This window comes from Moschus berezovskii, chromosome 4, assembly GCF_049115385.1.
Source record: "Moschus berezovskii isolate FMDL1 chromosome 4, NW_MosBer_1.0, whole genome shotgun sequence".
In the NCBI taxonomy this organism is placed as follows: domain Eukaryota; kingdom Metazoa; phylum Chordata; class Mammalia; order Artiodactyla; family Moschidae; genus Moschus; species Moschus berezovskii.
In genome coordinates, this window is record NC_142463.1 from 98,852,518 (window position 1) to 98,867,651 (window position 15,134).

Here is a 15,134-nt window from a genome sequence, read left to right on the forward strand (position 1 = left end):
GGTTGACCCTCCCCATCTTTCTCTTGTGGCTTTCATCAATGGGTCCAACGTGCAGTTCCAGGAAGTGGGAGGAGGAAGTAATTTCTGTTTAGAAAGATGTGAACTGGAAATTTCACATGGGACATCCCTGGTGGTCTAGTGGTTGAGACTTCACCTTCCAATGCAGGTTCGAAACCTGTTTGGGGAGTTACGATCACATACGTCTCCTAGTCAAAAAACCAGAATATGAAACAGAAACAATATTGTAACAAAGCCAATAAAGACTTTTGAAAAAATGGAAATTGCACATGACACCTTTGCTCCATCCCATTGGCTGGAATAAATTTATACCTGCTGCAGGGTGGGCTGGGAAATGTAGTTCCTACCTGTGACTATGTGCTCTGCTAAAACGAAGGGTGAGAGTTCCATTCCAAAAGGGAAGAACGAGAGACTGGATACTGGGGCATAGTTAGCAGTCTCTGCCACAACTTTATGGCAAACCCATGTATAAAGGAACAAAAATCTAAAATACAGTGAGAGTTCTTTATGTATCTGCACATATTATTTTCTGGGAGGAGAGGAGGGATGGGGTGGGGTGGAGAAACATTTATGCTTAATACAGAGGTTTTTACTTTGGAATTAAGACGGATCAAAAGGTAGCAACTCTTTCATTTACCTTGACAAGTCAATATGCCAGTACATCAAAAGGGCTTTGAAAGGTTCTTTCCCCAGTTCCGCTATGGCTGATTCATGTTGATGTATGGCAAAAGAATCACAATATATAAAGTAATTATCCTCCAATTAAATTAATTTTAAAAATAAAAAAATAAGAAAAAACAAAAGGAAGAATATGGAGGATCAGGTGGCTTGATGAATATGAAGTTGTAGAAGGTGTGAGAATGGCATTGAAGTCATGATAGTGGCTGGTGCAGAAAGGACAGTGGGGCAGGGAGTGGGTAGGAGTGATGCACACAATGGTAGTTATTGTAGAACAGTGGGAAGGAAATAAGGAGGAATATACAGATGCCCAGAACTGGCAGAAGACGCTATGTTGGCTATCATAATGTGAGACATCAAGGGCAACTTGAAGAGAAATGAAACATGCACAGACATCAGGGAAGATCTTGAAACAGGAAGGGTGGGAGAGCTAGAAGAGTGCCAAAGTTGAAAGGTCTCAGGAGGAGGGGTGTTTTGCTTATTTGTTTCTCTAGAGAATAGTAAAAGCAATAGATAACAGAAATGACAGCAGTAGCTAGACTGGGCATCCGTTTAGATATGGGGGGTGGGGATGAGATGCCCAAGAGTGAGAGCACATGCCCCTTCTGCATGATGTGGTGCATACTAGTTACCAGGGAATTCTTTTTACTGAGCTTGCAGGAGTTTTAAAGATGATTAGAAAGTAGCAGGGAGAAGGCAATGGCAAGCCACTCCAGTACTCTTGCCTAGAAAATCCCATGGACGGAGGAGCCTGGTAGGCTGCAGTCCATGGGGTCACTACAAGTCAGACATGACTGAGCAAATTCACTTTCACACATTGGAGAAGGAAATGGCAACCCACTCCAGTGTTCTTGCCTGGAGAATCCCAGGGACGGGGGAGCCTGGCGGGCTGGTGTCTATAGGGTCGCACAGAGTCGGACACGACTGAAGTGACTTAGCAGCAGCAGCAGCAGCAGCAGAAAGTAGCAAGAATAAAGGCAGGCCTAAGAACAAAGTAATATAATAATCGTTGACTGAGGAACCACCAACCTCAGCAATTCCACTATTTATTAATCCCAGGAGAGAAATCCATCAGAAAGCAGTTTGTGGCTTTGAATTCCTATCAGTACTCGCCTCCCCTTCCAGCGTAAGAATAACTCTTCTGCCTGGTTCATGATGGGAACACTTCTATCCCCAGGTCTGGCTCCCATGTCACGTCTGGACAAGCCACAGAGTTTAAAAAAAAAAAAAAAAGATCACCGGACCTCCTTTTCGGGTGGAGGCTGCTGCAAACTCAGGGAACTCTCTGGACAAACTCTATTTGAACTGACAATTGCTCTCAATGAGCTTCCTCGGGGGCCAGGCTAGTGTGGGATGTGGTTGTGAATGCCAGGCCCACGTGCATCTTCATCCTGTGTTCACAGATAGGACCGGAGACATGGCTTTCTTCCCAGAAAGAGTCTGTATTTAAAATCTTATTGGAAAAAGGGATTAAGTTGGATATGATGAGTAAGACAGTGACTATGTAAAATCAGATCACTTTATTCTAAGTAGAGTCCTATAAAGTCACATCATCTGCTTTTTGGCAACACTTCTAAAAAATGATGACCATCAGCCTATTTCACAGTGTATGTGGGCAGGAGTGGAAAGGGAATATTTCAAAGAACTAGTTTGCATTCCATAGAGCCAACATGGTTAAATATCAAATACTAAATATTCTGTCTGAGAGCCACTGAGTACAACACTTAGAAGCCATATTTCAAATAATGCCTTAATTGATATACCCTGTCTAGTCAAAGCTATGGTTTCTCCCATGGTCATGTATGGATGTGAGAGTTGGACTGTGAAGAAAGCTGAGCACCGAAGAATTGATGCTTTTGAACTGTGGTGCTGGAGAAGACTCTTGAGAGTCCCTTGGACTGTAAGGAGATCCAACCAGTCCATCCTAAAGGAGATCAATCCTGGGTGTTCATTGGAAGGACAGATGCTAAAGCTGAAACTGCAATACTTTGGCCACCTCATGCGATGAGTTGACTCACTGGAAGAGTCTGATGCTGGGAGGGATTGGGGGTGGGAGGAGAAGGGGACAACAGAGAATGAGATGGCTGGATGGCATCACTGACTCGATGGACACGTGTTTGAGTGAGCTCCGGGAGTTGGTGATGGACAGGGAGGCCTGGCGTGCTGTGATTCACGGGGTCGCAAAGAGTCGGACATGACTGAGCGACTGAACTGAACTGAACTGAAGACATACAAGTCTCAGAAGACTTTGGTTCTAGTTGCTCATCTGCCTCTCACTGGCTTTCCATGCTCATCTCCACAGAGGAAACGGGGACTCTGAGGGTGGGGATTATGTCTCATTTCTAATTCTTGGTGCTTCGATGGGGCCTGAAGAAAAGGCACTCCACAAAATTTTTGTTCATTGGACACAGTGGGTGGACCCACATGCAACTTACTGCCAGTTTTGTTGGTAAAAATAATCAAATATTGACAGTTTCATGTGGTTCAATCTAATATTTACATTCTCATTTTGTTCACATACTGTATAGGTTTGCTTTTCCCTAAATGCAAATTTCATGTTTCTGGGTCCTTTCCTAGTTGAGATAGGAAAGTCCTTTCTCCTATCCTATATCTGTCTTATTTCTTCCCTAAACATCTTGGTTAATTGCTCATTTCTATGCTCATCCAATATTTGCTAGCTAGTATCTCTGCGTGTGGGCTCAGTGGTAAAAAAATTCTTCCTGCAATGCAGGAGATACAAGTTCGATTCCTGGGTTGGGAAGATCCCCTGGAGGAGGAAATGGCAACCCACTCCAGTATTCTTGCCTGGAAAATCCTGGACAGAGGAGTTTGGTGGGCTACAGTCACAGGGTGGCAGAGTTGGACACGATTGAGACTGACCATGATATCTCTGTCTTCCTCTACATAATAGGCACATTGCATTTCCCCTGTGCCTTTCACAAAGCAGGCCCTACATAAATTTTTGTCATAAATGTTGCATTTCATATCCGAGGATAAGTCACTAATGCTCTGAGCCAGTTTCCTTCCTGGAGAAATAAGATAATCCCAGCCTGGCCAATATAGCAGAACTGTTGAAAGTTAACATATGAGGGCTTAAATGATTAACAGTAAAGCCTCAAGGTTGACTGTCTATGGGGGTGTTTGAAAATGTTACATGCTAGCAATAGGCAATCTGTTTTCAGCTCAGTTACAGGGAGAAGCTGACTCTTCCCAGCCAAAAAAATTTCCAAAGTCCCCTCCAGTTGACAGAGTGAAAAGAGAACATTAGTCACACAGGGCGAACACATAGTCGATGAGAACAGACACAGAGTCATCATGTTAAAGAGACAAAGTGCTGCCCCACAGTACAATCCCTTTACCTGGTAAGATAGGCACACAGTGCTGGACAGAGTGAACCGCAGGAAATGAAGGTGGGGGGAAATCAGCCTAAGGACTGCCCTGCGTGCACAAACTAAGACCTTTAAGGGAATGATTATAAGAGCATTGAAGGAAGAAAGGAGGCAGGGAGGGAGATGTGAAGGCTAAGATAATGGGACATGCAGGAGAGGAACAGAATCCAGAGTAGTCAAGAAGGGGCATGCCAATTCCTTGTGCACAGAGTTAAGAGGTACCACCGGGTTCCCAACTAGAAGAAACTACAGACTAATGGCAAATATGTGAGTCTAGCCAAGTTACTGAATCTTTATTTATTTGAAAAAGTAGCACTAATAGTTTCTGTCTTATGATATAAATAGTAAATTAGATATTTCATATAAACACATAAAGTACCCAGCAGATAGATGGGTACACATATATTTTTACTATCTAAGAAACTAAGAAACTATAGATACTAAGTTGTATCTGTATCTTCTGGGAAAGATTGAAATTAGGAGGAGAAAGGAATGACAAGACAATGGTTGGACGGCATCACCAACTCGATGGACATGAGTCTGAACAAGCTCCAGGAGTTGGTGATGGACAGGGAAGCCTAGCATGCTGCAATCCATGGGGTCGCAAAGAGTCAGACATGACTGAGTGACTGAAATGAAGTCTGGGAAACTATAAGGTCTGTGATTCTCACCTAATCTTCATGAATTCTCCAGTTGAAGAATTCTCCAGGGAGACTCCTCAACTGTAAGTGCTTGACCTATTACAAGCAAAATCAGTAAGCGGAAGCCTTAAAGCAGCAGTGTCCAAGAGACATTCCTGTGATGACTGAGATACTCTCATCTGTACTGTTCAAGATGCTAAACACTAGTCACTGAGGCTGTTGGGCCCTCCAAAGTGCTGCAGAGGAAATGAATTTTTTATTTAGTTAGTTTTAATTAATTTAAATTTAGATGGACATATATACCATATTGGACAGTTCAGCCTCAGCACATGACGCCAAACACCATCAGAAGACATTGTGCAGGATCCACTGTGGCCTAGTAGGACCCAGGATCAGATGACCTGACTCTAACGCTTGGAAGCTGGACTCTCTTAGACAAATTACTCAACCTCCTATGCCTCGGTTGCATCCTTAATGAGATTGACAATAGTTTCATTTTATTGGGTTATGAGAGCTAAATGAGAGAATTCATATAAAAGTAGTTGTTCTTTAATTCTAGCATACATCAGAATTCCCTGGAAGGCTGTTAAAATGGATTGCTGGGGTCATCCTCAAGGTTTTGCTTCAGTAGATCTGGGTTAGAGCCAGAGAGTCAATGGGTTCCCAGGTGATGCTCATGTTGTTGGATCAGGGACCACATTTGGAAATACACTGTTATAAGATGTTGAGTAACAGTGCCTGATACAGAGTGAGGACTCAAGTATTAGTTATTGTTTTATGATTAGCACTTTTATGGTCGCATCAAGAAGGTTTCTGAAAAAAAATCCATACTTCATTAAGACTCTCTAGCCCATGTTCTGACATTATTTGGATAGATGTTTACCAGGCACCTACAAAAGGCAAGATACATCCACTGTATTCTGAATGCCAGTCCCTCAACATGGATTGGAAGTAGGGCTTGTCAGGGAGCAGAGCTACAGAGCACTAAGTTACCTGAACATTATCACCATCATCTAAATATTTTTCATCATTTCAACTCTCCACAAAACATACAGGAAAAACAATTAAAATCACCTTCTGAGAGAAGCCACAAGTTGGAGTTTGCTCTAAATTTTCATCTTGATAAAAAGATTATGTGGAGGCCTATAAACGCTAAGTGGAAGGGATGTGAAAATAAATCTAGAATCTAGCCTTGGCTCCTTTATCAACTTACTGAAATCAAGGGGACACCTCTCTCAATCATTATGGACTTGGATATTAGATGTGATTAGTCCTCAGGTCACTTTCAAAGAATAACAACAGGATTCTCCTGAGCCCAACCTCAACTGCACAGGGATTTGCTCCTTAGAAGTTATCATAAGTCTTCTAGTTTTTCTCCTCTGAGATTCTTTCCATGGTGCCTTTAGTTCTTTGGATAAAAGGTGTGTTAAGGTGGTTAAAAACACACACACACACACACACACAGTTTGACAGATCCACCTTTAATTTAGTCATTTTTCAGGATTCATACTAGGATTTCTTTTAAAGGCAAAAAAAAAAAAAAAAGAGCCTTGGATAAATATGCCAGGAGGCTCTAAGACTCTAGAAACCCCTTTTCAATAAAAGATGCAAAAAGGATCTTTTAATTCGGATTCTGGGAGGCAGTGTTAGCTGTATTAACATCTACTCTGATAAAAGGACCACTCTATTTCCTTCTCTTTAAGAAACACGAGTAAAAATTCTTTGCCCAGCATGCTCATCTCTCATGTGTAAATGGTGATCATGGTACTCACTGACAAAAAACTTAACAAGGAATTTCTGTTACAAAATCAATCAGGCCCTGGTGTGGTGAATCACAATTATCATTTCCATTTTCAGATGTGGGAAAGGGAAGTGCAGAGAAGTTAGATTTTAGAGTGACTTGCTACTACTTAGACTGAAGCAGATGTGAGATGAGAAGCTTCCACTTAACGGGAAAATCCAACTCATCGGGCCAACTACTTTTTTTTTGGTTGTGCCACATAGCACGTGGGGTCTTAGTTCCTCAACCAGGGATTGAAACTGTGACTCCTGCAGTGAAAGCTTGGATTCAACCACTGGACTGCCAGGGAATTCTCAGGCCAGCTACTCTTGTAGTCAGGCAGAATATACTTTGAAGTATTTCTGAGGTCCAAGCATAAGGAGACAAAACTTGGGACCTGCCTTGGGGATTCTGAGTAGCAAATGTGATCAAGTTTGGCTGAATCAAGATTTAAATCTAGCAGCTATTAGTTGATTTGCTGATATAAACAGTATCTATAGTTCGATCTATACTTGCAGCTGTTGTTGTTTATTCACTAAGTTGTGTCCAGCTCTTTTTTGACCCCAACGACTGTAGCCCACCATGTTCCTTTTCCCATGGGATTTCCTAGGCAAGAGGGTTCTTTACTACTGAGCCACCTGGGAAGTCCTATATTTCCAGTACTCATCTTCAAAATAAGAATGCTTGGGGTCTCAAACATGCTGCCTCTCTATGTGCTGATGAAACAAGCACTACTTAGGAATAAGGAGTAAAGGTTTTGATCTTGGATTTGCTTCTTACTCATGGAGAGATACTGTACAAGCTAACAGTACTATCTGAGCCTCATGTTCCTCAGATATAAAATGGTAATTCCTCTCCTATAGATTTCATGATGGGTTGATGACATTAAACTGAGGGACAAATGCAAGGAAATACATATTAAGAACACAATTCATGGACCTGGGCTTTAGTACAATAAATAAATCAAGTTGAAATAATTCAACCTTCTCAGAAGGTTATAGCATGTATATCTGAATAAAAAATATAATAATAATACTTTCTAGAAAAAAAAAGTGTGGTCTGTTGAGAAATAAGCAGATTAAATACAATAAAGCAGGGATCTTCTCAGTGACAAATGACTTATTTTTATGAGCTCTGATATGAGATCTGAACACTTATTGGTCCAAATGGCATCCCAAGGATTGTAAGTCTAAGACTTCTACACATTACTTTTTAAGAAGGTTGGGATAGATAAAGGGAGCACCTGTGATGGTAAGGACTCCAGAGAGAGACAAACAATGAAACACCCATTGGCCAAATTAACTACTACTTACCTCAGTCACATTTGTGTGAATAAATTAAGGCCAATGAGCATGCATCAAATAATTGAGGATTCAGACAGTTATGCCTTCTGGGTTTTTTTTTTTTTTGCTAGAGAATTTGGGATTCGGTACACTGCTTTATTTGAAACCTACAAATCATTATTCATCAAATGAAACCAATGATCAGATATACCAAATTATGTGTCCCTAAACTCTAACTGTTTGCTTGTGAGAAAAGCTGCCTTTATCGGAGTGCCCAGACCACAAGAGAGAAAAGTCTTTTTGTGACTCACTGAAACTTCTTATAGAAAGCCCACCAGGTTCTTCGCCTCCTGGCACACGGGATATGCTAATTCTTTGGCTTTTGCCGACCCAATTTGCAAAACTTTCTCTAAGTGGTCCTTGTTCATCTTCAGTTTTTCAATCTCTCTCTTAATTGGAGCAAATTTCTCAATCACAGCCTCTGCCACCTCCAGCTTGTAGCGAGCAGTGTCCATGCCAGCACTGCGGCGGACCACCTCCTCCACAGGGAGCCCGGCCACCGCTGCGTGAATGGCCACCAGGTTGGACACGCCTCCTCGGCTGGCGGGCTCGTAGGTGACCTCCGAGGTGAAGTCCGTCAGAGCCTTGCGGAACTTCTGCACTATCTCCTCCGGGCTGTCGGTTATTCTGACAGTGGCTAGTTTATCCGGGTCTGATTTCGACATTTTGGCAGAGGGATCACGCAGGGACTTTACCTTCTTCATTGATGCTAGGTAGAAACACCAACACACGTCGGGGGGGTAATATGTAAACAAAATAACAAAACACCAATAGGAATGTCAGTGTCTAGATCTTAAAAAGCAGTGAGAACATCAAATAACTTCATTATTTTTATCTGATTAAATAAATAACAAACATTCATTGTAAAAAATTCAAGCAATTTGAGCAAGCATGAAAGTAAAGGTGTACTATAGTAATAAAATATTAATATTTTGATCGTATTTTCATGCATCCTTTAGTACATATATACACATAAAAACATACAATTTTATACAAGTGAATTTGCCTTGAGAACCCCATGAACAGTAACAAAGGGCAAAATGATAGGATACTGAATGAGGAATTCCCCAGGTCGGTAGGTGCCCAGTATGCTACTGGAGCTCAGTGGAGAAATAACTATAGAAGGAATAAAGGGATGGAGCAAAAGCAAAACCAATACCCAGTTGTGGATGTGACCAGTGATAGAAGTAAGGTCTGGTGCTGTAAAGAGCAATATTGCATAGGAACCTGGAATGTTAGGTCCATGAATCAAGGCAAATTTGAAGTGGTCAAACAGGAGATGGCAAGAGTGAACGTCGACATTCTAGGAATCAGTGAATTAAAATGGACTGGAATGGGTGAATTTAACTCGGATGACCATTATATCTACTACTGTGGGTAGGAATCTCTTAGAAGAAATGGAGTAGCCATCATGGTCAACAAAAGAGTCCGAATTGCAGTACTTGGATGCAATCTTAAAAATGACAGAATGATTTCTGCTCGTTTCCAAGGCAAACCATTCAATATTACAGTAATCCAGGCCTATGCCCCAACCAGTAATGCTGAAGAAGCCGAAGTTAATCGGTTCTATGAAGACCTACAAGACCTTTTAGAACTAACACCCAAAAAAGATGTCCTTTTCATTATAGGGGACTAGAATGCAAAAGTAGGAATTCAAGAAACACCTGGAGTAACAGGCAAATTTGGCCTTGGAGCACAGAATGAAGCAGGGCAAAGGCTAATAGAGTTTTGCCAAGAGAATGCACTGGTCATAGCAAACACCCTCTTCCAACAACACAAGAGAAGACTCTACACATGGACATCACCAGATGGTCAACACCGAAATCAGATTGATTATATTCTTTGCAACCAAAGATGGAGAAGCTGTATACAGTTAGCAAAAACAAGACCAGGAGCTGACTGTGGCTCAGATCATGAACTCTTTATTGCAAAATTCAGACTTAAATTGAAGAAAGTAGGGAAAACCACTAGACCATTCAGATATGACCTCAATCAAATCCCTTATGATTATACAGTGGAAGTGAGAAATAGATTTAAGGGACTAGATCTGATTGATAGAGTGCCTGATGAACTATGGACAGAGGTTCGTGACATTGTACAGGAGACAGGGACCAAGACCATCCCCATGGAAAAGAAATGCAAAAGAGCGAAATGGCTGTCTGAGGAGGCCTTACAAATAGCTGTGAAAAGAAGAGAGGCTAAAAGCAAAGGAGAAAAGGAAAGATATAAGCATCTGAATGCAGAGTTCCAAAGAATAGCAAGGAGAGATAAGAAAGACTTCCTCAGTGATCAATGCAAAGAAATAGAGAAAAACAACAGAACAGGAAAAACAAGAGACCTCTTCAAGAAAATTAGAGATTCCAAGGGAACATTTCATGCAAAGATGGGCTTGATAAAGGACAGAAATGGTATGGACCTAACAGAAGCAGAAGACATTAAGAAGAGGTGGCAAGAATACACAGAAGAACTGTACAAAAAAGATCTTCACGACCAAGATAGTCACGATAATGTGATCACTGACCTAGAGCCAGACATCTTGGAATGTGAAGTCAAGTGGGCCTTAGAAAGCATCACTACGAACAAAGCTAGTGGAGGTGATGGAATTCCAGTTGAGCTATTTCAAGTTTTGAAAGATGATGCTGTGAAAGTGCTACACTCAATATGCCAGCAGATTTGGAAAACTCAGCAGTGGCCACAGGACTGGAAGAGGTCAGTCTTCATTCCAATCCCAAAGAAAGGCAATGCCAAAGAATGCTCAAACTACCGCACAATTGCACTCATCTCACACACTAGTAAAGTCATGCTCAAAATTCTCCAAGCCAGGCTTCAGCAATATGTAAACCATGAACTCCCAGATGTTCAAGCAGGTTTTAGAAAAGGCAGAGGCACCAGAGATCAAATTGCCAACATCCGCTGGATCATGGAGAAAGCAAGTGATTCCAGAAAAACATCTATTTCTGCTTCATTGACTATGCCAAAGCCTTTGACTGTGTCGATCACAATAAACTGTGGAACATTCTGAAAGAAATGGGAATACCAGACCACCTGACCTGCCTCTTGAGAAACCTGTATGCAGGTCAGGAAGCAACAGTTAGAACTGGACATGGAACAACAGACTGGTTCCAAATAGGAAAAGGTGTACGTCAAGGTTGTATATTGTCACCTTGCTTATTTAACTTATATGCAGAGTACATCATGAGGAACGCTGGGCTGGAAGAAGCACAAGCTGGAATCAAGATTGCTGGGAGAAATATCAATAACCTCAGATATGCAGATGACACTACCCTTATGGCAGAAAGTGAAGAGGAACTCAAAAGCCTCTTGATGAAAGTGAAAGAGGAGAGTGAAAAGGTTGGCTCGAAGCTCAACATTCAGAAAACAAAGATCATGGCATCTGGTCCCATCACTTCATGGGAAATAGATGGAAAAACAGTGGAAACAGTGTCAGACTTTATTTTTTTGGGCTCCAAAATCACTGCAGATGCTGATTGTAGCCATGAAATTAAAAGACGCTTGCTCCTTGGAAGGAAAGTTATGACCAACCTTGATAGTATATTAAAAAGCAGAGACATTACTTTGCCAACCAAGGTCCGTCTAGTCAAGGCAATGGTTTTTCCCGTGGTCATGTATGGATGTGAGAGTTGGACTGTGAAGAAGGCTGATCGCTGAAGAATCGATGCTTTTGAACTGTGGTGTTGGAGAAGACTCTTAAGAGTCCCTTATACTGCAAGGAGATCCAACCAGTCCATTCTAAAGGAGATCAATCCTGGGTGTTCATTGGAGGGACTGATGCTAAAGCTGAAACTGCAATACTTTGGCCACCTCATGCGACGAGTTGACTCACTGGAAAAGACTCTGATGCTGGGAAAGGTTGGGGGCGGGAGGAGAAGGGGACGACGGAGAATGAGATGGCTGGATGGCATCACCGACTCTGTGGACATGAGTTTGAGTGTACTCCGGGAGTTGGTGATGGACAGGGAGGCCTGGTGTGCTGTGATTCATGGGGTCACGGAGAGTCGGACACGACTGAGCGACTGAACTGAACTGAACTGAACTGATACTGTTGTGCCATGAACAGTTTAAAAAGTATTCTCTGTTTCTTTCCTCTTTGCTCTTCCCTATTGGCTAATCACCCCTGCCTACAACTACTGCCCTTCCTACCCCCATGCCAGTTTTCACAACCTATGGCATCTTTCCATTTCTTTACCATTAATTAGGTAAGTAATTACCAACACACACACAAACACACATGCACGCACACACATTAGAGTGACAGAAGTGACTTTATTGCTCTGATAGAATAAAAATGTTATGCTGTGCTTTATAAAACCAGTATTATTAATAATTGCCTAATTTATGGCTATTACAGAAACATATAAAGTTTATATAGGTAAAATAAAATTGACCAAAGCATGAAAATAGTCCTTATTGCTAAAAGAAGGTTGATTTCAATGCATGGGGGGCCCTAAATATATTTGTGTGAACTGTTAGAATAACAGGAATTTATATCCACCTTCTGCTTCTAAATTGATAGTAAACACATGTTATATTCTTTAAAATGCTGTCAGCTTAATAAAGATGGGCAGTTTAGTTTCAGTCATCTCTGATCCTGCCATAAGTTAACACTGCTACCAAAATATTGATAGAGATTTCCAGCTTCTTTCCTCGATAAGATTCCAGAGTAATATAGCTTTGCAAGCTGCAGGTGAGGTTTTGGACTCAGCAGGTAGAACTGTATACTCCATCTCAGCTGTACATTGTGCATAAGAAGGCAAAGTATGAGGACTGTCAGTGCCCTCTTGGTTTATCTAGATTATGATCCAGTGGTTCTCACTCTTAGTACTTTTGTTCTACTGTGAACAGAGAAGGCAAGGTCAGCTGGCTTTGGAACAAGAAGAGCTTGGTGTAGGGTCCAGCTTCACAACCAGCTAGAAACATGACTTGGGCACAAAGCCAGCCTTGCCAAACCTCAGTTCCTCATCCACAAGATAGGGAAAGATACCTGCTCTACCAAATAAGATGTGTTTAGAAATACATACATATGTATGTGTGTGGTGTGTGTGTATGTATACATACATATATATATATATGGCTTCCCAAGTGGTGCCAGTGGTAAAGAATCCACCCGCCAAAGCAGGAGATGCAAGAGACACAGGTTCAATACCTGGGTTGGGAAGATCCCCTGGAGAAGGAAATGACAACCCACTGCAGTATTCTTGCCTGGAAAATCCCATGGACAGAAGAGCCTGGTGGGCTATAATCTATGGGGTTGCAAAAGAATCAGACATTACTGAGTACACACACACACACACGTATGTATACGAGAGATGCTGGCTCCGGCATCACGGCACAACCGACCACTCACAGAAGCGTGGCCGAGAAGAGCTACCCCACATCCAAGGTAAGGTACAGTGGTTGTGCTTTGCTGGAGCAGCTGTGAAGAGATATTCCATGACCAAGGTAAGAGAAACCCAAATAAGACGGTAGGTATTGTGAGGGGGCATCAGAGGGCAGACACACTGAAATCATAATCACAGAAAACTAGTTGATCTGATCACATGGACCACAGCCCTGTCTAACTCAATGAAACTAAGCCATGCCATGTGGGGCCACCCAAGACGGATGGGTCATGGTGGAGAGGTCTGACAGAATGTGGTCCACTGGAGAAGGGAATGGCAAACCACTTCAGTACACTTGCCTTGAGAACCCCATGAACAGTATCAAACACAAAATGATAGGATACTGAATGAGGAACTCCCCAGGTCAGTAGGTGCCCAGTATGCTACTGGAGATCAGTGGAGAAATAACTCCAGAAAGAATGAAGGGATGGAGCCAAAGCAAAACCAGTACCCAGTTGTGGATGTGACTGGTGATAGAAGCAAGGTCCAATGCTGTAAAGAGCAATACTGCATAGGAACCTGGAATGTTAGGTCTATGAATCAAGGCAAATTGGAAGTGGTCAAACAGGAGATGACAAGAGTGAACGTAGACATTCTAGGAATCAAAATGGACTGGAATGGGTGAATTTAACTCGGATGACCATTATATCTACTACTGTGGGCAGGAATCCCTTAGAAGAAATGGAGTAGCCATCATGGTTAACAAAAGAGTCCAAAATGCAGTACTTGGATGCAATCTCAAAAACGACAGAATGATTTCTGTTTGTTTCCAAGGCAAACCATTCAATATTACAGTAATCCAAGACTATGCCCCAACAGTAATGCTGAAGAAGCCGAAGTTGAACAGTTTTATGAAGACCTACAAGACCTTTTAGAACTAACAGACAAAAAAGATGTCCTTTTCATTATAGGGGACTGGAATGTAAAGGTAGGAATTCAAGAAACACCTGGAGTAACAGGCAAATTTGGCCTTGGAGCATGGAATGAAGCAGGGCAAAGGCTAATAGAGTTTTGCCAAGAGAATGCACTGGTCATAGCAAACACCCTCTTCCAGCAACACAAAAGAAGACTCTACACATGGACATCACCAGATGGTCAACACCAAAATCAGATTGATTATATTCTTTGCAGCCAAAGATGGAGAAGCTCTATATAGTTAGCAAAAACAAGACTGGGAGCTGACTGTGGATCAGATCATGAACTCCTTATTGCCAAATTCAGACTTAAATTGAAGAAAGTAGGGAAAACCACTAGACCATTCAGATATGACCTAAATCAAATAGAGTGCCTGATGAACTATGGACGGAGGTTCATGACATTGTACAGGAGACAGGGACCAAGATCATCCCCATGGAAAAGAAATGCAAAAAAGCAAAATGGCTGTCTGAGGAGGCCTTACAAATAGCTGTGAAAAGAAGTGAAAAGCAAAGGAGAAAAGGAAAGATATAAGCATCTGAATGCAGAGTTCCAAAGAATAGCAAGGAGAGATAAGAAAGCCTTCCTCAGCGATCAATGCAAAGAAATAGAGGAAAACAACAGAAGATGAAAAACAAGAGATCTCTTCAAGAAAATTAGAGATTCCAAGGGAACATTTCATGCAAAGATGGGCTCGATAAAGGACAGAAATGGTATGGACCTAACAGAAGCAGAAGATATTAAGAAGAGGTGGCAAGAATACACAGAAGAACTGTACAAAAAAGATCTTCATGACCAAGATAATCACGATGGTGTGATCACTCACCTGGAGCCAGACATCTTGAAATATGAAGTCAAGTGGGCCTTAGAGAGCATCACTATGAACAAAGCTAGTGGAGATGATGGAATTCCAGTTGAGCTATTTCAAATCCTGAAAGATGATGCTGTGAAAGTGCTGTATTCAATATGCC

General features: G+C 41.8%; 1 protein-coding gene across 3 annotated transcripts in view; it reads right to left on the bottom strand.

Moving 5' to 3' along the window:
- Window positions 1–6,835: 6,835 nt before the first annotated feature.
- WARS2 (tryptophanyl tRNA synthetase 2, mitochondrial) overlaps window positions 6,836–15,134 on the bottom strand; it is a 105,784-nt gene continuing 97,485 nt past the window's right edge. For all 3 annotated transcript variants that reach the window (XM_055402049.2, XM_055402047.2, XM_088835624.1), the window contains one exon: window positions 6,836–8,558. In XM_055402049.2, the coding sequence (XP_055258024.1) occupies window positions 8,110–8,558 (449 nt within the window). In that variant the 3' untranslated portion in view covers window positions 6,836–8,109. The remainder of the gene's footprint in view (window positions 8,559–15,134) is intronic.